This window comes from Syngnathus leptorhynchus, chromosome 1, assembly GCF_054491065.1.
Source record: "Syngnathus leptorhynchus isolate UIUO chromosome 1, UIUO_Slep, whole genome shotgun sequence".
Lineage (NCBI taxonomy): Eukaryota > Metazoa > Chordata > Actinopteri > Syngnathiformes > Syngnathidae > Syngnathus > Syngnathus leptorhynchus.
The window spans coordinates 21551744-21575449 of record NC_141195.1 but is presented as its reverse complement, the minus strand read 5'-3'; the positions used below and the strand labels follow the sequence as shown (position 1 = coordinate 21575449).

The 23706-nt window shown below is 44.4% G+C and overlaps 2 protein-coding genes across 2 annotated transcripts; one reads left to right on the top strand and one right to left on the bottom strand.

The window, feature by feature from the left end:
- The first annotated feature begins 4542 nt into the window (after window positions 1-4542).
- LOC147062672 (obscurin-like protein 1) lies at window positions 4543-14437 on the top strand. The gene is made up of 25 exons (XM_085914710.1): window positions 4543-4758; window positions 4986-6112; window positions 6221-6490; window positions 6549-6809; window positions 6935-7237; window positions 7322-7588; window positions 7679-7954; window positions 8058-8172; window positions 8284-8444; window positions 8518-8790; window positions 8994-9269; window positions 9347-9622; window positions 9697-9972; window positions 10041-10316; window positions 10406-10675; window positions 10764-11030; window positions 11105-11374; window positions 11467-11733; window positions 11818-12084; window positions 12153-12265; window positions 12355-12508; window positions 12606-12767; window positions 13138-13242; window positions 13313-13579; window positions 13667-14437. Exons 2-25 carry the CDS (start codon window positions 5020-5022, stop codon window positions 13945-13947), a joined length of 6546 nt encoding a protein of 2181 aa, XP_085770836.1. The 5' UTR covers window positions 4543-4758; window positions 4986-5019; the 3' UTR covers window positions 13948-14437.
- A 532-nt stretch (window positions 14438-14969) lies between these two features.
- On the bottom strand, window positions 14970-22665 carry LOC147062671 (carboxy-terminal domain RNA polymerase II polypeptide A small phosphatase 1-like). The gene is made up of 7 exons (XM_085920028.1): window positions 21892-22665; window positions 18658-18800; window positions 18486-18587; window positions 18080-18136; window positions 17381-17473; window positions 16987-17172; window positions 14970-16770 (listed from the first exon to the last, which is right to left on the bottom strand). Exons 1-7 carry the CDS (start codon window positions 21968-21970, stop codon window positions 16639-16641), a joined length of 792 nt encoding a protein of 263 aa, XP_085776154.1. The 5' UTR covers window positions 21971-22665; the 3' UTR covers window positions 14970-16638.
- Between the last annotated feature and the right edge of the window lie 1041 nt (window positions 22666-23706).

Below are 23706 nucleotides of genomic sequence, written 5' to 3'. Positions count from 1 at the left end.
CCTGATATAATTTTGACCAATGTTCTCATTTTTCTCTCCTGTGTTCATATCGTGGTGTAATTCTTTTCAAATACAAAAGCCATGAAACAAATGTCACTTTTTGTGCATTATAAATTTCAAACCAATCATCCTCATTTTTCTTCTAGTGTCCTCGGCTCTTGCAGTCAAGTCAATTTTTCCATTGCTGCCCAATGTCAGCAAAAAAAACCCAAACATGTGACTTGAGTGGGCTGTTACCCAATACCATATTATTTCCTGTACACACACACACAGACGTATTGGGCCCCTTCATGCTTTGGAGTTTTCCGCTCTGCCGCTTAAGCACACTTCCCATATTTTTGCCTGGTCTTCATTTTAATAGGAACACACATCCATGTGCACACTACACACTGTACACACAAGTTGAGAATTCTTTGACCAGCTCCTCCCCTCCATATGAGACTTTCCCCCTGAGCCCTCACAAGCCTCCCTTATGGAAAACTACCAGCACACACATGCATGACCACACTCACACACACACACACACACACACACACACACACACACACACACACACACACACACACACACACACACAATGCAACACACACACACACAAACACCATGTATTGTGTATTTTTGGGAACCGAGGATGGAATGATAGGAAGGAGACTGTCTGATTGGCGGCTGCTGCTCCTGACACACACACACAGACAGACGAGAGCGAGCAGCCGTCGGTGACAGTTGACTCGCATGGATCTGCCTCTTTTAACACTGGGGCCATTGCCAAAAGTGTGAGTTCAGTCTGAAGCCACTCCACCCCCTCCCCTCCCCTCGCTCACTTGGGCTCAAGACAAACTCATGGCAAGCGCCTCGGCCTGACCAATGTGACCATATTAGACAAGTTGACACTTACTCTATTCACGATGATAAATCAGAGAAGCAAGACGGGGAGGGGAGTACATTCCTTTAGGAGAATTGTTTGATGCAAATGTGCTGTTTTGCGACAGCCTGCAACCACCCACTTATGGCGTTCAAAATTCTTTTGTCTATTCTACAACCTTTTACATGCAAAAAAAAAAAATTACAAGCTAAAAGCTGCGCCACCTCCACCTAGTGTGTCGGAGGCCCGGCACACAATAAAATTGTCTATAGTACTTCCTTTAGGCAACAATAAATATTTGGGAAAAAAATTTGCCTCTCCCAAATTGTTACAATTTTAAGACGTGTTCAACACATAGGGGCAATTTGAAGTGCTCAATCGGCCTACCAGGCATGTTTTTGGGATGTGGGAGGAACCCAGAGAAAACCAACGCAGGCATGGGGAGAACATGCAAACTCCACACAGGGAGGGTCGGAGGTGGAATCGAACCCGCACTCTCGTAACTGTGAGGTGGCCGTGCTAACCAAGCTATATGGCCAGGATATTTTTCATCGTTGATTATTCATATGATGACACCACGTCCGCATAACTACTATTGTCAGGTCCTCAGCAAGGAAAGTTGCCATTTTGAATGATCTGGGGTTTTGATTTGGGTCACACACACACACACACACACACACACACACACACACACACACACACACACACACACACACACACGGAAGCATTCTGCCATAAGGCTGTGTTGCCTAGCAACAGGGTCCACCCTCGATGGTAAAAAAAAAAAGGTGCACTAGTATCCACGATGTGGAGAAATTAAGTCTGTGGTGAAAATCCAGGGGACACAGGTCTGGATTAAGGATGACCCACCCAGTGTGATGATGCTGCACACTTCGAAAGCCAAGTTCATCAGGTTTGTGTGTGTGTATGCACATGGGATTAAGGGCATTTGTATGTTGACGGATTATAAAAATTGAGCATTGACAGTCAGCGCCATCTTCGCGATGAACTCATCCTATTCTGCTCTAAACGCATTCCTTTTAATCTCGTGAATACAGCACTGGCCTAGTCTTACTGTCTGAAATGACACAAAAGCCATTTGGCTGAGTGTGACACGCGCTTGTGAATGAAGACGTTGAAGAAACACGCATGAACGATCACACTGGCAAATGTTGCCAGGATGTCGGCAACGGATTTTACTGCAGCCTGTTTTACTCAATCGGGCCCACGAGTGCGCTGGATTACATAACACTCATCATTCCCGCCTCTGACTCCTTGCCATTCAGATGTGTGTGTGTGTGTGTGTGTGTTGTGTGTCACCAATCCTCACTTTGAACAGTGGGCACGTGCACAAAACAGCAATTGGATCAGCCCTACATGAAAGTGAGCACCAAAACAAACAAGCTCATCGAAGCAAGTGTGTTTCTCTCCTGGATTATTATTCTTTTTTTAATTCATGAGCGAAAAACAGAAAACCTCATGATCATCACAGGTCAACATTAAAATGGGTTTCAGATTCTTGACACATAAATAACTAAAAAAATACTTTGCCTTTAACCTGTATGTAATGTTTATTTAAACATTTTTGTTTAATAATCTGCGCGATTTTTGAAATATTTTTTTTATGTGGCTTGGCTCAGTTGGGAAAAAATTGCTCTTCGCAACATCACTCTGTCATCCCAAAGCACAAAAGTTGCAAAGTGGGACATCAAGGAATGCCTCACTTCCCAAGCAGCCAGGAGGGGTTCACGCGAAGGACACCTTTGTCAGCCCGCAAATTTGTTACCATGGTAACAGGAGCCTTACATTTGATGGTGAAGGGCGACGGAGTTTTGGCAACAGACGTCTGCTAAAACAGGAGCTCGTAACTCATCCAACATCTGCACCTTGCTTATGATTCCGTGCGTCTCTCTCTGTCAAACACACCTCAACGTGTGAACACGTACACACACGGGTAAAAAAACGTGACACTAATTGGAGTTGTAGGTTACCGGAGGCCAATTAACAGCAGGGCCTTCACAATGAGCAGCTGTGTTAGAGAGTACTTGGAGGCCAGTGATTGTCAGCCTACCCAGGGCAAAGCACACACACGTGCAACACACACACCTCACAGCCTTAAAGACACACGTCGCTCAAGATCGAGTACACTATGGAAACAAGATCTACAATCGCAGTAGCAACAACTCGAAGGAGGAGGCAGGAGCAAAGCATCCGATGAAGGGGTCAACATTCAGAGCAGATGGTCGCCAGCGGCGACCAGGCAATACGACGGCTCGACTTGTCTCTTCACATCTGCCCTCCGTGCGTTTGTATGTAATTGACATGCACATCTGCCGCCAAAGCCCTTCTAGACATTACGTGACTGACCTGAGCCAAGTTACTCTCGGTTGGCTGCATGGGAGTCAGCTGACTTATAGTAAAGATCTTGAAGAAAACATGCTTGGCGTCGACCAAATACAAATTTTGAGATGTGCTCCTTTTGGCATCTTCTATCTATGCTTAATCTGCATAATCGGGGAGGCCGCAGCCTGGATCCCAATGCCCATCCTCAGAACTGCAAACGGGCTAACCACTGGTCCACTATGTTGACATTTTTTAAAAAGCTTAAAAAAAAAAAACACCCCCATCTTTCCGAGGGTCTCGTTTTTCCCCAGCATGCCGTTTCATGGAGACGGGGCCACAGGTCACCTGACAAAAACGTTTGATTTGTCTTCGCTGTGTACATATTCATCTAAACCCACACACCGGAAGACTGACTCGTCACACACACGGGGTCAAATAAACATATCTGGTGCCATCTAGTGGATACGCTGTGCAATACATACTAATACCTACGAGCAAGAAGATTGTTCCCACGTGAAGTCACTGGTAAGAAATAAACTACACTTGTTGACGTCAGGGTGGATTCTCTGTTCTCTGTTGAAGTTCAAGTAGCTTTTGATTCCTGGTGTTGATCATCATGCCAACAGCTGCTGGGATGAGCACATGGAGGAGAACGTCAGTGACCTTCATAATGCGTTGCTGATCACTGAACGAATAATCTGCGTTCTGTGAGTGGCCAATTCCTGCCACTAATAGATGATGACGATGCGACCAGCACTAACTCATTATTTAAATGACTGAATACAACATATATACTTATTAGTATCACCAAATTATTATTATTATCATCACCATCATATTATTATTATTACTATCATTATCATCATCATTATCATCATCATCATCATCATCATCATCATCATCATCATCATCATCATCATCATCATCACTTGAACGATTCAAAGCAAGCATTGTCTTTGTCAAGGTACTTTTATAAACAGCCTTTTTTGCTTCAACTCAACGGCAGGCGTGCTTAATGAAGTTTTCACCAACTGTACTCATCTCAAAGTCAATTAGATTGTCTGAATACATAAACAAACCCCCAAAGCACCAGCAAGCAGCTGTATTGTGCTGCCTCCTCGTGTGAGGTTGAAGTCAGGGAACGCGTTTCTATCTCGGCCTCCTCGCTATCTTTAGTGATAGCGGAGGGCCTAACATTATCTGTCATGGAAGCAGAGGATATTTTTAGTGTTGGGAGTGGGGGGTTACAGCCTAGTGGGAGCAGCTGCAAAAGTCCTGACACCATCTGTGCCCTTCCTCCAAAATGCACCTCTCTCTCCCAGGATGCCGGACAATGTCGATGTCTGACGCACACTCTGATTATTTTACTCGCCAAAGCGCAGGGACACCGAAAGACAAGACAGCTGACCACTGACTTACTATCCATATGAAAAGCAGAAAACCCAAAAAACTCTCACCGCAAGGGAATCGACCATTGAAACGAGACAAAATGTCACCAGCCTGAGAAGGGAGGGGGTGGGTTGCCGGCATTTACAGGAAACATCTCAAAAAAGGTAAGTCGAGCTTGATCTCCAATGTTGATTTTAACGACACTTAAGTCTCAATTTTTCTGGCACGTGGACACTTATCATTCTGAACTTGAAGCACCACGGGTTTTCCGTGGTCTGCTCACGAGTGCCTTTTTTTAGACTTTTCTAAATCGTAGCGCAGACTCGAAATGGAAGAATTATTAAACGGATACATGTAGAAACAAGTTTCATTTGTGTTCCTCTGCTTTTAGATCAGTTTCAATTCAACAACAAAAGACCGACACCATGGACATCTTTGGGGGTGCCCCTCGTGTTTTAGGCTACCCACGGCCTGTGGTGGTACAATGCGGGGCTGAGGCCACTCTCAGGTGCCAAATCGAGGGAGACCCTCGTCCCGACGTGATCTGGGAACGCAAAAACGTCCAGCTCGTCACTGAAGGACGGTACAAGCTCTCAGAGGAGGGCAAGTTCTACTTGTTGAGCATCAGTGGGGTGAGCGAGAAGGATGCGGGCCAATACATCTGTAAAGCCAAAAACAATGTCGGGGAAACCTATGCTGCAGCCACCCTCAAAGTGGAGGGAAATGAGCAGCAAGTGGAAATTAACGGTGTTGAGGAGCACGGGCAGATGAATGGAACCAGCATACTACACAACGGTGACCACCGGGAAGAGAATGGCGACCATGGGGAAGAGCATAAGTTCGACCAGGAACTTGATTTCACATCGGATGACAAACCCAGGTTCCTCATCAAGCCCCTATCCTTACGAGTGGACAGAGGAGAGGACGCCGCCTTCTCCTGCAAGGTCTGGGGCACCCCTTTGCCGGAGGTACTATGGGAAAAAGACGGCAAGAAACTCAATGACATCTTTGAGAGCGCTCACTTCTGCATAAGCCTTCAAGATGGAGGCTGGTCCCAACTCAAGATTTACAGAACACGCATGCCCGACAAGGGCGTCTACACTTGTAAGGCCGTGAACTGCAAAGGTGAGGCCCTGGCTGGTGCCATGCTCCTTGTTGAACCTGTTCCAGAGCAAGAGGATAGCAGAAAGTCCAGCCAGTGGTTGGACAAACTCAGTTTGACAAGGCTCAGGGAGGAGTCGTCGGTCAGTCCATCCAAGGCCAAGAAGTTTGTCGTGGCAGAGGGCAAACACGCAAAGTTCCGCTGCTTTGTCACAGGGAAGCCAAAGCCGGAGATTATCTGGAAGAAGGATGGTGTGCCCCTCCAGCCGGGAAGACGCCATCTTATATTTGAGGACAGGGAGGGTTATTACACTTTGAAGGTTCTGTACTGTAAAGTTCAGGACACGGGACTGTACGCATGTGTGGCATCCAACGCTCTGGGAAACACTCTCAGTGCAGTTCATCTGACAGTCAAAGGTAAGACTGACTTAATAATGCACTTTATCGGTTGCTGTACTTTCTATCATCCATTTTCAATGCCGCTTCAAGGGTAAAACTAATCACCGTCCTCTCTTTACTCTCCAGGCACCCATGTACGATTTAAGCATCCATTAAAAGATGTGGAGGCAAGGGAATGGAACGTTGCTGTTCTGGAATGCGAGGTTCCCGATGACTCAATCTCGGCCACATGGTACCGTGAGGATCAAAAGCTTATGCCATGCAGCAAATATGGGATCGAGCAACAAGGCACCAGGCGAAGACTCACCATCCAAGATGTGGAAATGGACGATGATGGAGTTTATCTGTGCGAAATGCCAGATGGGGCAAAGAGCATAGCAGAGTTGTCGGTCAAAGGTATTCACCACTGGGTCATCTTGAAGGTTAACATTTACAATAACGATGACTCTCTCAGGTAAAATCGTGCGGAAACTTCCACGGAAGGTGGAGGTGTTGGAGGGTGAGAACGCTGCGTTCTGTGTGGAAGTTGAGGATGACGACATGGAGATCCATTGGTTCAAAAATGGGCTCAAGCTGCACGAGACACACCAGACTATCCTCAAATCTTTTGGGAAAACACACGTTCTGGTCTTTGTCAATGTGGTTCACCAAGACTCAGGGGTGGTGACTTTTGTGACCGGAAGATCAAAGACCTCATCACGTCTTAAAGTTAGAGGTATGTTATCATTTTCGGATTTTGGCTTTTGTTTCCGGTTACGTTTTGATGTGAGAAGGTCATAAACTCGTTTAACCTAGACTATTTTTTGTAGGCAATTCAAAAAATGTCTCTTTTCCTTAAAGCCACAAGACACTGTCCACCAATCTGTCCGCTCGACGTCAAGATGGATCTAGACAGCCCGAATGGCGCCCTGCTCTCCTGGGATCCCGCACCCTACAACCAGACTACTCGCTCCATCTTTGTGGTGGAAAGACAGGAAGTGGGATCGCAAGAGTGGCAGAAATGCTTTACCTCAGAGAACGCCACCTCAACGGAGATCTGCGGCGACAGTGTACCACACGAGGGGGACTACCGCTTCAGAGTCTGCTGCATCAACAAATATGGCCGCAGTGGCCATGTTGAATTTCCAAAAGTCGTCCATATAGGTAAGTTGTACACTGCGGAAAAAAAACATAGAAAATAATAAGTTAAATCTGGATCTCAATAGTGTGGTTTCTGGCTTTATTTAGTTCCAGGAATAAAGATTTGCAGTCACCTTCGGGACCTGGAGGTCACAGAAGGAGAGGATGCCGTCTTTTCCATCATGTTGTCGGCCTCGGTGGTTGGAAACTGGTTTTTGAATAGTGCTCAACTGCAAGACGGTGGACGATACTCACTAAAGCAGTCCAACACGGAGCATACATTGGTTATCCGTGAAACTCTCGGTGCAGAAGATGAGGCAGAGATAACCTTTCTTGCCAATGGGGTGCGAAATTCGGCAGTTCTCAAGGTTAAACGTGGGTGAAGCAGTCTTGTTTGTTGTTTATCAAAGTGACCATGAGATTAGGTCATAATATTGACGACGAAGCCTCATTGTGCCTTTGCAGCCGCCGTTGTGAAATTCAGACCATTGCTAGAATTTGATAGCACCAAGAAGGTGGAAACGGGTGACGTCATTGTGCTCTACTGCGAAGTGTCCCACCCCTCGGCGAAAGTATGTTGGTCCAAAGACGGTGAGGAGCTACGGGTGAGCGACGTCCTTAACATCCAATCAGATGGGAACATGAGGAGGATTGTAATTCAATCAGCTGAGAAACATCACGCTGGAGTTTATACATGCCAGACATCGGGGGATGCCATCGCATTCTCCGTTGAAGTTGCAGGTGAAGTGTCTGAGCATCAACTCTCTTCTGATAAACATAAAATCAATTCTGTAAAATACAGTTTCCAGAGCATCAGTAAAAAGTCTTTCCACCATTGTTTTAGGTCCTCCAGTGGAGTTCATTCCAGCCCCCGAGGAAGACCTTCATAAAAGCAGCATGGAGCTTGACCCTGTGGTGCTACTCTGCCATGTCTCCAGAGAGGATGCTCAACTTATATGGTAAGAAGTCCCTTCACGGCAGACACAAAGAATTAATTTGCTGCGCCTTTTGCTGCTTAACCAAATTGGTTGTTTCGGATTTTATTCAGAAATCTGTATCATCCGTTGCAGGTCTAAAGATGGTTGTGAAATTGAACCCAATGACAACATCACTCTGCAAGCAGAGGGAACCCTGAGAAGGTTGATTATCCGTTCTGCCCAAAGCTCTGATGCGGGTAGCTATGTCTGTCAAGCGGAAAACAACAGGATGGAGTTTTCTGTCAACGTTAGAGGTGGGTTGAAAAGTATAGTGACAGTGAAAAAAAGTTCTTTTTCAAATAAACACAAACTAATTCCTTTCTGCAGAACCCCCAGTGATGATTGTGGACCCCAAAGATGACGTCACGATGGAAAGTCACCTTTCGGAGGACGTTCACATGCAGTGCGAGTTGTCTCGCTCTGCCGGGAAGGTGCAATGGTTCAAGAACGGTGAAGAGGTGAAGGAGGGGGGCAATATCCAGCTGACAAAAGAGGGTCCCTACAGACGGTTAACCATTCTCCACAGCACGGTGGAAGATGGGGGAGAATACATCTGCGAGACAAATGGGGACTCTGTATTCTTTCAATTGACTATCACAGGTAAAACTGAGCTTTGAATGCAAAATAAACACAATGTGTGTATATATATATATATATATATATATATATATATATATACACACACATTGTGTTTATTATATATATATATATATATATATATATATATATATATATATATATATATATATATATATATATATATATATATATATATATATATCATATGATATTCATATTTTCAGAGCCTTCTGTCCGAATTATTTCCCCCACTGAGTCCGAGATAAAACTCACTCACCTGGCTTCCACCAAGCTACAACTCAGTTGTGAAATCTCACATTCGGACGCTCACGTCATATGGTACAAAGACAGTCTGGAGGTAGAGGAGGGTCCAAACCTAATACTGGAAGTGGACGGGGCAAAACGTCACCTGGTGATCCCTGTGGCCTCTGTGAAGGACGCAGGAGAGTATGTATGTGACACCGAACATGACTCTGTTACCTTCATGGTGGCTATTACAGGTAGGAAGTAAGAAAGAGCTTTTACCTGAAGATAAAAAATATAGTCATATAGTAATATCACTTTGTCATTCATTTAGAGCCACCAGTGGTACTTTCCCGCCCTAAAGATGCACCGAAGAAGCTGGAGAGTTTTGCAGGGAAGGCAGTCATACTGGAAGTCAAAGCATCTCGTCTCAATGCGGAAGTCAAGTGGCTGCTAAATGGTCAAGAAATCGAGAAAAATAATTGTGTGACCATCACAAAGAATGGTTTACTCCATCGCCTTGAAATCCTCTCGCCTTCTCCAGCGGATTCTGGCACATATAGTTGTGATGCTGAAGATGACAGACTTGACTTTGAGGTTAAAATTTTAGGTAAGGAAGCTAACCAGCAGTACTCATTACCGTTTTGTAATAAAACTTATATTTTGTTTTATGTGTCCCCTCAGAGCCGCCAGTGAATATCTTAAGGAAGTCTGAGATTGACACAAACCTCAAGGTGCTAATTTCCGATGACATTGTGCTCGAGTGCGAGCTCTCCAGAAGTAATGCCAAAACCAAATGGTACAAAGATGGCTGTCGTATCGAGTGTGACGGCAGATTCTGTGAGGAGGAGGAAGGCGCATTTCGCTCACTTGTCATTCTCAATGCTGAGCTTGAGGACTCTGGAGAATACTTTTTAGATGCTGAAGATGATAACATCAGCTTCCAGGTTACAGTGCAAGGTAGCCTTTACTGTACTGAAGCAAATCACATTTGGATAACCAAACTTTAAAGTCATTTTGTGCCGCAGAACCTCCAGTGACCATTACGGGCAATTCTAAAGATGGCGACTTTCAGGAGTTGACAGAAGGCGACGAACTAATCCTGGCTTGTGAGGTGTCCCGCCCAAATGCTCCCGTACAGTGGTACTGCAATGACAAGCTTCTTGTCAATGACTCACGCACGCAAATAGAATGCTATGGGAATTTGAGGAAAATCATTATTTCCAATGTTCAACCTTCGGAATCCGGAAAGTACACATGTGATGCAGTAGACGACAAGATGATCAGTATTGTTAGGATTCAAGGTACAGCTATCCCCTCAAGTACCACTCAGGATATACAAGACAGAGTACTACTGTAACTTACAAGCTACTTCTTTCTGGTATTCTTAAAGAGCCTCCGGTGACATTCTTGAAGAAGGAAGATGACATTGTTGTGACGGGTTATGAGGGAGAGAGTGTGATCTTGACTAGCTTTGTGTCCAAGGAGAGTGCTCTAGTGCGCTGGCTCAAAGACTGGACACCCATTGAGGGTGAGCGCTTCCAGGCACTCATGGAAGGTCATCAGCGTGACCTCACCATCGCGCCTTTGAGGCGCTCGGATGCTGGCGAGTACACCTGTGATGTCAACACTGACCAAATACACTTCAGCCTACTGGTAAAAGGTAGAAAGCATTTTTGTTGTGACATCTGATATGTAATGTTGAATCCCGGCATAAGAATGAAAAAAAAAAAATGATCTGATCGTTGCAGGAATGAGGATAAAGTTTACAAGGCCGATGCAGGACACTGTGGCCCATGCTGACGGAATGGTGACCCTCCGCTGTCAAGTGTGCAAGCCCAAAGCAGATGTGCAGTGGTTTAAGAATGGTGTGGAAGTGGTTCCGAACAGGAGGTTCTCCATTCGGGCGGATGGAGTGGAACGTAGTTTGACCATACATCGTTTGACTAAGGAGGATTCTGGAGAGTACGCCTGCGAGTCCAAAGATGACCGCACCATTGCGACCCTTACAGTAAAGAGTAAGCGTTCCTCGGGGTTTTCATCATTCTTTAAATTTAATGAATGATTCATACACATCCTTGCGTCACTTCAGTGCCTCGGGTGGTTGAGTTTCTCACTGAGCTTCAAAACATCACCGTGCTGGAAGGAGAGGATGCGACCTTTAAGTGTGTGGTTTCACCTGATGACGTCCATTTGGTTTGGTTCATGGACAATGAGGTGATCAGTCCAAGTGACCGTGTCCAGATCACACAGAATGGTTTGTGCCACACCTTAGTGATGAGAAAGTGCCACATGTTGGACTGTTCTAAAATCACAGCTGAAGCTGAAGGTACAACAAGCAAAGCAAGCCTCAGAGTCCAAGGTATGAATTGGAAGCCAAATATGTTTATAAACTACTTTTTGACCCAGATAATCAAAATTGTGTTGCAATATCATGTTATCCTTCATGTTCAGAGGCTCAGGTCATGTTTACAAAGAAAATGGAGGCTGTCATGGCTGAAGAGTTTGGTGATGCCACCCTGGAGACAGAGATTAGCCTGGAGACGGGTGAAGTGCAATGGATGAGGCAGGGGGTGGTCATCCAGGCCGGGCCTCGATATTCACTCGACCAGAATGGATGCAAACGCGGTCTGACCATTCACAGTCTAAATCTGTCGGACCGCGGAACCTACCGTTGTGAAACTCTGCACGACAGGACTCAGGTCAAGCTCAATGTAGAGCGTAAGTGCTCTGGCAATATTTTGACAACGTCTGGGAGTATTCTAAGACTTTTGAAAAAAAATCATACCTTCTCATCCTATTTAGCCCGCAAAATATCAATTCGTAAAGGCCTGACTGACCAGGAAATCTTCGAACGTGAGACAGCATCTTTTGAGGTGGAGTTGTCCCACGCTGACGTGGAGGGCAATTGGCAGAAGGATGGCATTCGGGTGAAGCCAAACAATCAGTTTCGGGTGAGCACCAACGGGCGAGTACATGGCCTCACTCTTTCCAATCTCACCCTGGAGGACACATGCACTATTGCCTTCTCAGCCGAAGGGGTGCGCACCACATCCAGGCTCACAGTCAAAGGTAACAGGAGGGTTTTTTTGGTTTATACTCTTTTCAATATGACTGATTACAACTGATAACATTTACAGAGACTCCAGTTACCACCCTAAAAGATCTGGTTGATGTCCGTGTGGAAGAAGAATTTCCTGCCACTTTGGAGTGCGAATTCTCTCGACAAAACATTGAAGTCAGATGGTTCAAGGTAAAATGAACGTCATTCCCAAAAGAGAATTAACCTTAAAATGGAGAAACCATAAGAAATACCTTTGTACATCTTCAACAATGAATCAGAATGGAACCGAGCTGAAGCCAGGCAAGAACATTAGGATATATTCTATGGGACGAAAGAAGTTCTGTCAAATCCTGCAGTGCACTCTGGTGGATTCTGGCACCTATACCTGTGATGTGGGGGAAAGCAGCACTTCTTGTTCTTTGGAGGTCTTTGGTCAGTCTGAAAAGACAAAAATTGCTGATGTACTTTGGAAACTGTAGATTTGCTATAATGTTTCTCTCTGATTCACTCCTGTTTAATGAACTCTTAGAGCATGAGCTGACAATTCTGCAGGACCTGGAGGATCTTTGCATCCAGGAGGATCAGAACGCAGTTTTCATGTGTGAGGTTTCCCTGGGCGATGTGAGCGGAGAGTGGTATAAGGATGGCCACAAGATCCGTTCCACCAGCACCATCAAGACTCGCACCGAAGGTTATTTTGCAACACACGATCTATGAAAATGATCATTTTGCCTTCCTGTCATTTGACCCGTTCAATTTATATCCCAGTTGACATAGTGAAAAACTGATCACCACTATATCAGAGGACGAGAATAAAACTACCAATGAACACACTAGTCAGGCCGGGGTTGCCTATCCCGGCTGACAACCACACTTGACTCAACTTCCAGACTGTGACTGACTGGTAGAATCTCCCGGAAACAATTGCTCTGTGATTTACAGTCTCTCTGTGGCTTTGAGCAATCATAACTGATGCGTTGCGTAAGAATCTGGCACCTGCAAAAGTCAAATATATCAACCCCTTGACATGAGACACAATGAACTGTTACATTTTCTTTCAGGGACCAAACACTTCTTGCTGATGTGCAATGTTAAAGCTGAGGATGCTGGAGAAATAAGATTTGTTAGCAAAGATGTTGAATCTACGGCTTACCTAGAAGTGGAAGGTACAACTCCTGACATAGTCCTCCGTGATTTAGGTGCCCAATATCTTAAAAATGTTTCATCTCGTTTCAGAACTCCCAGTGACCATAGTCAAGCCACTGCGGGACAGGACAGCACTGGAGAATCACCGTGTCATCCTGGAATGCACCGTGTCCTCATCCCGCAGTAGAGCGACCTGGTACCGGGGCGAGGAGAGGCTCGTCCCCTCGGATCGAATGGATATCCTGGTTGATGGTTGCTACCATAAACTCGTGATCCAGCAGGTAGCAGTTGAGGACGAGGGCACATACAGTATTGAGGTTGGGGAGCATATGTCCGAAGCCAAACTCATGGTGGAAGGTAAGAACAATTAGGTGAATTCCATTAATCCAATTTAGTTTAGATGTTTTGGTTGGTATTAATAAACAATGTATTCCTAATGCACAGCCCAGGAGCTTATGATGGTGCAAGAGCTAGAAGATGTGGAGGTACACGAGAATGAACCAGCGGTTTTCCAGTGCAAGCTCTCTGTAGCTATCAGCCGACCTCCGGTTTGGACGTTGAACGGTGAGAACGTTCAGCCTGGACCCTCAGTCCGCCTGGAGAGCCATGGCACCGTGCATAAACTCACACTGAAGCACACGAATGTGGACATGAGTGGTGTGGTGAAGTTCAGTGTCGGTAAAGCAAAGAGCAGCGCCGTTCTCAGTGTGAAGGAATGCAAATGATATGAAACTTTGAAAATGCTAAAAAAACAGTTGTGTCACCACGACATTTCAAGCAAGTTGGGTCAAGGTATTACTTGGGTTAAACAACTCATATTCTGCCACTTTGCACTCAGCTTGCCCAAACAACCTCTGTATTGTCTATCAATTGGTCTTTTTAATGAAAGACCCATACCCATCAAAAAGCCACCAAGTTTGACCAGCTATCTGCGAACTAATTGTTAAGTACACACAGCTTACCTGTCTTTGTGGGTTTTATAGTAATGGATGAAGTTTTATGTTGGAGTTGCGCGTCTTTTTCTTGGGTTGTAAGCCTCACAGGTTGCGTTTCTTTTTCCCCAATATTTCCAAATCAAAATGAACCTCCATCCATGATAGGCTACTTGATTCAGCAGGTAGTCTCGATTCACTCTCTGTAAAAGAATGTGGCATAGTGGTACAAATGGAACATTGTCATGTAACATAATAATAAACAAATATTAACAGGAAAAACTTGTGGAATCATGTAGTTCAAGATGAGTTTTACCAATAGTACGCTCAAGTTTTAGCCACGAAAGTCCCAAATTCTAGAATTTGCAAAATTACTTGACTTCTACCACCTCCGTTTTGAAAATCTATCCATTCATCACTTTACGATACGTCAATAGGGTCAAAAGTCCGAGTTGAGCCTAGGAATTAGGCAGTTCAACCCGAAGAATGGTGCTCACCAGGTAATCACGGGGCACATAACAACCATTTACATTCGCACTTATGGATAATTTAGAACGAGCGACACCAACATATTTCCACTTTCCACAAGCACCAGGTAACAACACAAAAATCTTGTGGCAAGTTCTAAAAATAGCTCAGCAATGACGTCACATTGTAGTTTCCTCCTGGGAACGTTGCAGAAATCATCATTAAATATGTAAACACTTGAAGAGCTTTATCAATGTAATATTGCATTTGACTTATCAAAATCCTTCCTCAGAGTTAATAATAAACTCTACACAAGATAGCCTGAGGTGAAATTCAAACCTGTACTGACAGACGAGTAAACTATTATTAACTCTCCAAGCCCATCTGCATTTCTTTCTTTTTGAGTATGTCACCCCTCACTTGCCTTAGATGCAAAATTTAAGACGACAGCCAACATTGTTCATTTAGCGTTTATGGGAACAACTTAAGGCAATGTTACATAGAGTTTTATGTATAACATGGCAAGATAAAACAGGTCAAAAATTAGATTACATCTATTAAATCATGAGTACAGTCACATGGATGTTCCATATATTAAGGACATTTGTTTGCTTCCTTGCTGTGCAAAACATATCTACTGAACGTTGCGGCCCTGTAGTGACATTTTAAGTTTGAACGGCAAAGCCCTATAAATAAAATAAAAAATAAAAAAACACCAAATCAACATTTTACTGTTATGTTACAACAGTACGATTTGTTTTAGTAACTTGCTGGTGTTTCTTTGCCAAATTTGGCTCCATGTTCAAAACCACTGAAAAGGTTAAGTCGAATTGGCCACAGCCAAAAAAAATGGGATAAGGAAATGAATCAGAGGACCCCTTCAACAAATAGAATTAGAATTTTGTTTTGTTGAAAAAAAAAAACATGTAGTGTGATTGACAGGATCTTCAAAAGCACACGGAAATACTGTCAAAGCTTAATGATAGGTTTAATTGTCATCTCTGCAATGCGCAGTCATTCATTTGCATCTGTGTGATTTTGTCTTTTGCAAAAAATAAAAAATAAAAAAACGGGCTTGGGGATAAAAACAGTCCCAAGAGGCGTGTCGGATGCTACAAAGCAACTATAAGCTCACCTGACATCTCAAGTGTCACCTGGTTGGTCTCTTTCACAACCGCCCTGAAACATAGTACTTGGGATTCCCGCTGACCGATGAGACAATGGAGATATATTTGTAGCTGCGCTGACGGATCTCAACAACATCAGACAGATGACAACATTACCAAGACATTTTTCGTTGCTTTAAAAATAAACGATAACAAGCTTTTTACCCCCTGCGTGAGATTGTTTCCAGCCTATGTGTACCGTTTTGGAATAAAAAAAAAAAAAAAAACGAAACAAGCCACACGGTCACGTTCTGCACTTCCGATGCTGCACCGAAGAGTTCAAGTTTCACTTTTGAAAAGATGGAAGCGAGCCTGTCAAACATAAGTCAATTTACAGCAACTGCAACCTGGGTGACGTGATGTGGAAATCTGGAAATCTACACCCACGTAGCGGATGCCTCCGAGGGCCGTGGATGGTGTGTCTGTCTTTGTGGCAGTGGGCTAAAAGAATGCAAAGTTTAAAAAAACGTCACCTTCGGGGAAGCCGGCTAATGTTCGGTAAAAAGTGACATCTCAGGAGTCCAGAGAAAGAGGAAAGAAGTCCTTAAGCGTTTGCTCATCTGTTGTCATGCGCTCACCATTTCCTGAGGTGAGGAAAGGGCACGTTCGTGTGGAGCAGTTTTCTGGGTGACCAGGGGGGGCAGCATAAACAATGCTCACTTGGGGTAGGTTCGCATAAGTCCGGGTAGGCAGTGGAAGCTGCAGTCTCCTAGTGCGTGTGTATATGTGTGTGTGTGTGTGTGTGTGTGTGTGTGTGTGTGTGTGTGTGTGTGTGTGTGTGTGTGTGTGTGTGTGTGCGTGCGCATTGTGGAGGCACATAAGATTTTCATGTCGTTCTGTCCAAATTGCGTTAGCTTGTGGCCCCTCCTTGGTGCTTAAGGACAGCATAGACGTTATCCACTTTGCTTAGCTTCTCAAAGAAGGGAATGAGGTCCCGCAGCTCGGTGTCAGACATGTCGTCGAACCACGAGGCCACCGGCACCTGTGAGCGGGCAAACAAATTGTCAATAAATGAGGCGCCACCAAGAATGATTTTGTTTAACATCAAAAGTTATCACGACTCTTTATTTCACATTTGCCGTAAACCAGGTGCGTACTCAATTTAGTCAGAGCTGATGCCTGACTAACATTGTTGTCTTAAAGGGGGGGGGGGGGGGGGGTAGAGCGAAAGAACGTCACTCCAAGCAGAATTACTCACTGCGTTGTCAGGATGGAAGATGTAAGAGGCAGGAGAGTTGTCCACGATGATGACCTTGTTAAGGTCCCGGCCAAGGCGACTGAGATCCTTGACATAATTTCCTCTGTGGAAGACGCAAGACTCCCGAAAGAGGCGGCAGCGGAAGGCTCCCCACTTGTCCAGGAGGTCAGAGACAGGGTCGGCATACTATGTCGGCGATAGAAGTGACACAATAAAATAACTGTAAAGTTTTTTTTTTAACTTGTCCGGTTCAGCTGCTTGATTCTGCAGAAAAGTTTTTAGACTGGAATATTTTTTTCCAGGGTACAGGTAACAGGCCAGGCAGTGCAGGTGGTATCTGGTGGGCGTGGCTACACCCGAACGGTAAAGCAACAAAGACTGACGGACACCTCACCTTGGCTAAACTGGCAGTGAAGAGGACGCACTCAAACATTTCTCCCATCCTTTTCAGGAACTCATCTACATGAGGCCGCTTCAGGACATACACCTGGAAACCATGGCAACAGTTTAACTGGGATGGAATTTAGAAACTATGTTCAACAACCTTACAATAGCAACATTTTAATGTCTGTAAAATCATGTACGGCAATGCTGTCCAAAATACGGCTCGGGGGCTATTTGGAGGCCGCCATCATTTGTTTTGACAGACAGGGGCATATGGTAAAATTGAAGATTGACTGGACTGATGACGTCATTGACCTGCATCGTACTACTGTGCGGCACTTGCCTCCTATTTTATGTATGCAACCTTTGGAAGTTGGACGCCCATGATGTAAGCGATCATTCTGCTGAGCTGGACATTCACATGAGGCTAAATATAAACGTGTAATTCACAAACACACGCAAAAACTAGGACTCATTCCTCCGTGTTTTTTTTCCCTCCTCTGTGGCGTTGTCGTCTGAGGGGCCACGTTCCTGAACCAAGTCATCCGGAATAGGCTGTGTTTGTCAGAAAGAAACCTATCCTGGATTACTTGAATCGGGCCCGGGCCATTGCCATGTTGTCCATTCTCCAGATCGCAGCCGGCAGGCAGGACATTGTGCACTCAACAATTTGAATAAGAATAGTGGAATGGGGGGGGGGGGTCTATACCTGGTGTACAGTTCCATCTATTTCCACAGGAATGATGAAATCGGCATTGTTCACAGGCTGTATGAAGAAAGTTAAAAAAAAAATCAGAGGAGGATGGAATTGGGTCAACTGGTTTTGCGTTCATTTGAAGACGGCTATTTATGTTAGTCCAGTGCTCCCTCACCTTTAATCGAGCCAAAGCACATTTTTATATTGGAATAATTTCACAAAAAATATAGTTTTTGTTGAGATAGTCGAGTGCTTTATAGTAATCTTGTCCCGTGTGCACACCTCAATTTTGGCTAGCTACTAGCCAGAACTGAGGTATGAGGGAGCAGCTAATAGCTAATGTTTGAATGCAGCTAGCAGCTATTAGCTGCATCTAAATTTACCACATCTAACCTTCTCGTCGGTCAACCCCTCATACCTTAAACGAGCTGTGAACGAGCGTCTCATCCAAGTCGATAACCACGCAGACCTTTCCGGCGTCTTTGGACTTGGCAGGCGGCAGCAGCGGTTTCACCTGGATCTGAAAGGGCCACAACTCGTCTCACGAGACTTATCGGGGTTCCGGACCGAAAGGAAGAGCCGGGACTCACCTTGGAGACGGTACCGTTCTCCTCGACTAGCAGGGGTGCGTTGTTGTTGACCGACGGGGGCTCCGGTTGGTCTCGGCAGAGGCAGCAGGAGAAGATAGAAAATAAGCCACCACTTCGGGGCTTCTTGGTGGAGGGCGTGGAACCTGCACAGGAAGCGAAGGTGCTCAATGCCCAACCCCGATGACCCAAATCACGAGCTATGGGAGAACAAAAACTTCTCCAGAAGGTCGATGTTTGGAGGTTCCTGATCACTTTTCCTCACATATTATTCTGAGCCCAAAACACCCCCAGCACCAAACATGGCCACTGTCTGTTGAGCTGGACGTGAGGGTGTTAGCAACAAACTAAAGGCTTTCATTCCCTCCGCCTCTGCTTTAGCATTCAAGCGCCATCTGACCCTCTGCTGGCCTTTGTACCAGCGGACAAAACAGGAAGAGGAAGCAGGCGGGTATTGACGCAGGAAGCGGCTTGTTCGAGCACAGCTTGAAGTAGCCCCAAAGTAGTTCAAGCTGTTACTTCTTTACAAACTGATAACTTTTTTTTTTTAATACCTTAGGCTTATCAATATCTCAATGCGCAATTTGTACTTTTCGATGCAAGCTAGAGAGGAAATGCATTTTCTACATCTTGTGACGTTACTCCTTTTGTCCTTTATTATTCCGCTGCTGTACTGTTTAAGTTTTTATCCACAACATCATTTCAGCATTGGTACTTTATGCAGCTACACAATCCAAGTATTGAGGCAATACAATTCATCTCTGAAAACATTAACCAAAATAATTGTTTCAGTTAAATGTTGGGTGACATATATTTCATGTTTCCTGGGTGCTACCTTCAGTGGTAGCATAACAAACATACAACAACAAAATAATGAATCAGGGATACTTTTTTTTTTTTTTTTTTTTTTAAAACCTCCACGTTTACTGCTGCCCCCATCTTCTGCCCCCGCAAACACACAAAAGTTGTGATTTGGCCTTGATGCTCGGGCATGGAACGCATAATAATAGGCCACCTGATTACTCAGTAACCTGCATTGACACTCTCTGCAATCGAATGGTGTGTACAGTGAACAGAGAGCCGATTGTGGTATCAGTTGTTCACTTGGGAACTAAACGCTATTTTACTTACATCGAGGCTGTGAAACTTGCTTTTAGCGTGGGCCTAACTGCTTATCTTCTATGTAAACAGGGACAGATTGAAAGATTCTAAAACGAATAACAGCAGTTTAAGTCATTTCTTTAAAGGTGAGTGAAAAATCAATCGTGTCTTCTATTTTTGAAATTGAGGTTGCAGACAAGTACAACAATACCAGTTAGAAAATAAACAAATAAATCATGGAGTGTGCGTTCAAACACTCGGGTTTTGAATCACGTGGGAGTCACCAAATGAGAATGTAGACTTGGTTGATGTGAGCTCAGGGCAGCGGGCGGCTGTTAATTGGCTAACCGTTAGCTAGTCTGCGTTTTGAGTACTTTGAGTTTGTGGCAGCTCAGGGATGGACGTGCTTATCACATTCATTTTGTCAACATTTGTACAATGAAGTGATTTGAAAGTGTATGGCCAGCTGTGGATCCTTGACCCCTTGCGGGGGCATTAGAGACGCTCTAACTAGCGGTGGAAGGCTAAATTAAATTAGCTAACATCAATACCTTGTGCAAGCAAGCACAGATGTGCTGTTGTGGTACGTTAGTTCGATCTGCTCTACAGAAGACACATTGTACTTCTCTTAACTGTGAAATGAACTTTGGACAGTCCTTGTTTTTTATGCATTTTCCTGCTGGCTCGCCACCATCCCATCACTTTATTCCTACAAGGAGTGGAACAATACTGGAGTAACGCGAGTCTGCGTGGAAAAACAATCACTGCAACCCTTTGAGGCAGAGATTTTGCCTTGAATTTTATTGGGATTAAAATTATTTGATATATTCGATTATTAGGGTTAGTAAATTGATGGGGATGATTGTTAATTGGGTAATTGCAAGTGATTTTCCTCTTAATTTTGCAATGGCGATCAAACATGCAAGGTCCTCTTAAATTTGCATGTATTTTTTTTAACAAATAAATTAATCTGGAATGCACTATTCAAGATCAGATTTGTCATAAAATACAGGCAAATGAAAAATGAATACTAAACTTTAACTACTTCAATCACCTTTCTTAAAAAAATGACTTGCAGTCATTTCAGTGTTACTAAAACAATTTCATTTAAGTTTACCAAATAAGGAAGCTCTGGGCATAATTGAGTAAATAATGAGTTAGATTAACAATAAGGCAAACAAATCTGTGAAACAATTATATATAAACATGTGGACTTGCACTACTGAACATATCTAGACATTCTATAAACAAACAAACAAACAAACAAACAAACAAACAAACAAACAAACAAACAAACAACGTATACAGAAGGGCGGGGGGCGGGGCTACCAATGACCAAAACAAATTAGTTCTTTTTTTTTTTCTTCCCCCCCTTAAAATTGTGGCCTTTGCGTTTTTAAAATTGAATTCTACTACATTGCAATGTCGATTTGGACTCAAATCATTGGTCAGCCCTTGTGGACACCATAAAACTCAATCCATCAAAATGCGCAATTGACCCTTCCTTCGTTTGATTATTGATTATATGATAGCTACTTTTGAACAGAAGGGGAACAAGTGGGTGGCAACTCATATGCAACAGTAGAACACATTCAAGTCCTGCTGCTGACAAAATAAGGAAAAAAAAAATAATTGAACAAATCTGCACTTTGTCCGCTCAAGAGGCGCAGCAACTGTTTGCACTTTCATTCCGAACACTCTGAGTCTCTGCGATGTGCAACAGCATTAACACACAGCAGATTGGGCGTTAGGATGTCAATAAAATGGCGTGGAGTTGGCCTTTAGTTCGTTTCTATTCCGACTATATGGAGAAGCAAGAAATTTGTGCGGGTCGCTGTCTTCTCTCCACTTTCTGTTTACTCCGAACTCCGGAGACTCATAACGCAGCGGCCCATGTCGTCACTTCCGCTGCACAAACTCAAGGCCTGCAGCCATAAGCAGAAAGATGCGTCAAAGTGACACTTTCACTTCTTGCAAGTCGTTCACGCTCCACTGTTGATCAAATACTTCTACGACAATCACGTGCAATAAAGGCTCACAAGTTAAGTTTTGTTTGGTGAATGAATGAAAACAATCTTTAGTGCGCAGAGTAAACTTTCCTTAAGCAATATTTTCGAAAGAAATAAAAGCACTTACCCGAGTCCCCTCTGTCCGCGGATTTATTTGCCTCTTCATCCCGGCTGACCTGCGTGATGACCGAGGACGGGTTGTCCATAACGTCCGACTGTGCTCACGCGTCAAACTTGAGGTTTTGTGCGCCGACTGTGCGCTGCATTCACAACCAGCGAATGCCGAGCGGAGGTTGGCCACTCGCCGCCTACTGCTCCTCCATTTCGCGCTTACAAGCCGGCCGCTGGTGTCGCTGCTTGGAAACTGCGAACTTGCAGCACATTTGTCACAAAGTTGGCAACTTTGATTCAATATGGTGCTCGGGCGCCCCTCGCAGTTTCAAGATCCAAACATGGAGGTTTCAAGGCGTCCCAATCCACTTAAAGTGGCGCAGTAAAAGTGAGGGAATGTCGCAGCGAGCCGCGGCCTCTGCTGGCTTACACAACTTTGTTGACGATCCCTTAAAAGTAACTCGCAGCGAACTTTCTCAAAACTTTTCCGGTTCCATTTTCTTGCATATTAAGCATATTCCGAAGCGTAACATTTTGTCGTTCTCTGCGTGGATGTCCGGAAAATATGCAAGCAACAACAAAGCTCACGTTGACATCGGTTGGGTGCTTTCGTGCGTAAAGTTATTTAAAAGTCTTCGATGACAACGTGCAAGAATACTCAAGTTGTTGTTTTTTTTGCTCGTGTCGCAGATTCCCGGTGACAGATTCGGTGGGGCCGTAGGATGCAGGCCGGACGGGCGGACAGACTGGCTTTTTTTTTTCGTGGGAGTTGTCGTTCAGAAACGCCCCAGTTGGGGTCCCCTTGAAACTGCCTAGGTTCAACAAGGGAGCGTCAAAAAAACTCAGGCTCCATACTCGGCGACTTTTTTTTAAAAGGAAAAAAACTTTTCTTCTTGTCTGTTGAACTTGCTTGAGACGTATTTTTTAATCCTGCTGGTCTGATGTAAAGAAATAAGTCATTGAAGAACTATAAAACTGGATCTAAATCAAAATGATTCTAAAAGTATTGTAAAAAGTTGCTTTAAAGGGTAAATAAACCCAAGATGTCAAAACATTCTGCTCTACTAAACGTGCAGCTCTTCACCAATTGCTATTTACACGTAAATCATCCATCCATCCATTTTCTGGACCGTTTTGTCCCCACGGGGGTGCTGGAGCCTATCCCAGCCGTCATCGGGCAGCAGGCGGGGGACACCCTGAACTGGTTGCCAGCCAATCGCAGGGCACACAGAGACAAACAACCATCCGCACTCGCACCTAGGGGCAATTTGGAGTGCTCAATTGGCCTACCAAGCATGTTTATGTGATGTGGGAGGAAACCGGAGTGCCCGGAGAAAACCCACGCGGGCTCGGGAGAACATGCAAACTCCACACAGGGAGGGTTGGAGGTGGAATCGAACCCGCACCCTCCTAACTGTGAGGCGGACGTGCTACCCAGTGCCCCATCGAGCCGCCTCACGTAAACCATATTATTAAAAAAAAAAAAAAAAGAACACAAACAAAAAATATAAAAAAAACACGTGGAATTCATGCGTTGTCAGGGGCAGCCATTTTTTAGGTTTTTTCACGACTTATGCTTACCAATTTCTGCCTGATTGATCTACTGATCAACTACACTTTTTTCTACACTTTGTAAATAATCAACATCAAAAAGCTACATTTTTATATCTTGTAGAATTTGCTAAAGCTAATTAACCATGAGGACATCGACCTGTGCTTACAGATTTGTGAGCCGTTCTGGATTTGTGTGTGGAGGGACTGTACTTGTCAGATGAACCGATCCAATCCCCACTAGTGTAAAACCTGAAAGTATTTTCAATATAAAAAAAAA

Excerpts from the sequence above, each read along its gene's own strand:
- LOC147062672 (XM_085914710.1), top strand. The coding sequence starts at position 5,020 with ATGGACATCTTTGGGGGTGCCCCTCGTGTTTTAGGCTACCCACGGCCT. Across the intron at positions 9,270-9,346 it reads CTTCATGGTGGCTATTACAG|AGCCACCAGTGGTACTTTCC; the intron begins GTAGGAAGTAAG and ends TCATTCATTTAG. Across the intron at positions 13,580-13,666 it reads AGCCAAACTCATGGTGGAAG|CCCAGGAGCTTATGATGGTG; the intron begins GTAAGAACAATT and ends CCTAATGCACAG.
- LOC147062671 (XM_085920028.1), bottom strand. The coding sequence starts at position 21,970 with ATGGACAACCCGTCCTCGGTCATCACGCAGGTCAGCCGGGATGAAGAG. Across the intron at positions 17,474-18,079 it reads TAGATGGAACTGTACACCAG|GTGTATGTCCTGAAGCGGCC; the intron begins GTATAGACCCCC and ends CATGGTTTCCAG. Across the intron at positions 17,173-17,380 it reads TCACTGCCAGTTTAGCCAAG|TATGCCGACCCTGTCTCTGA; the intron begins GTGAGGTGTCCG and ends TCGCCGACATAG.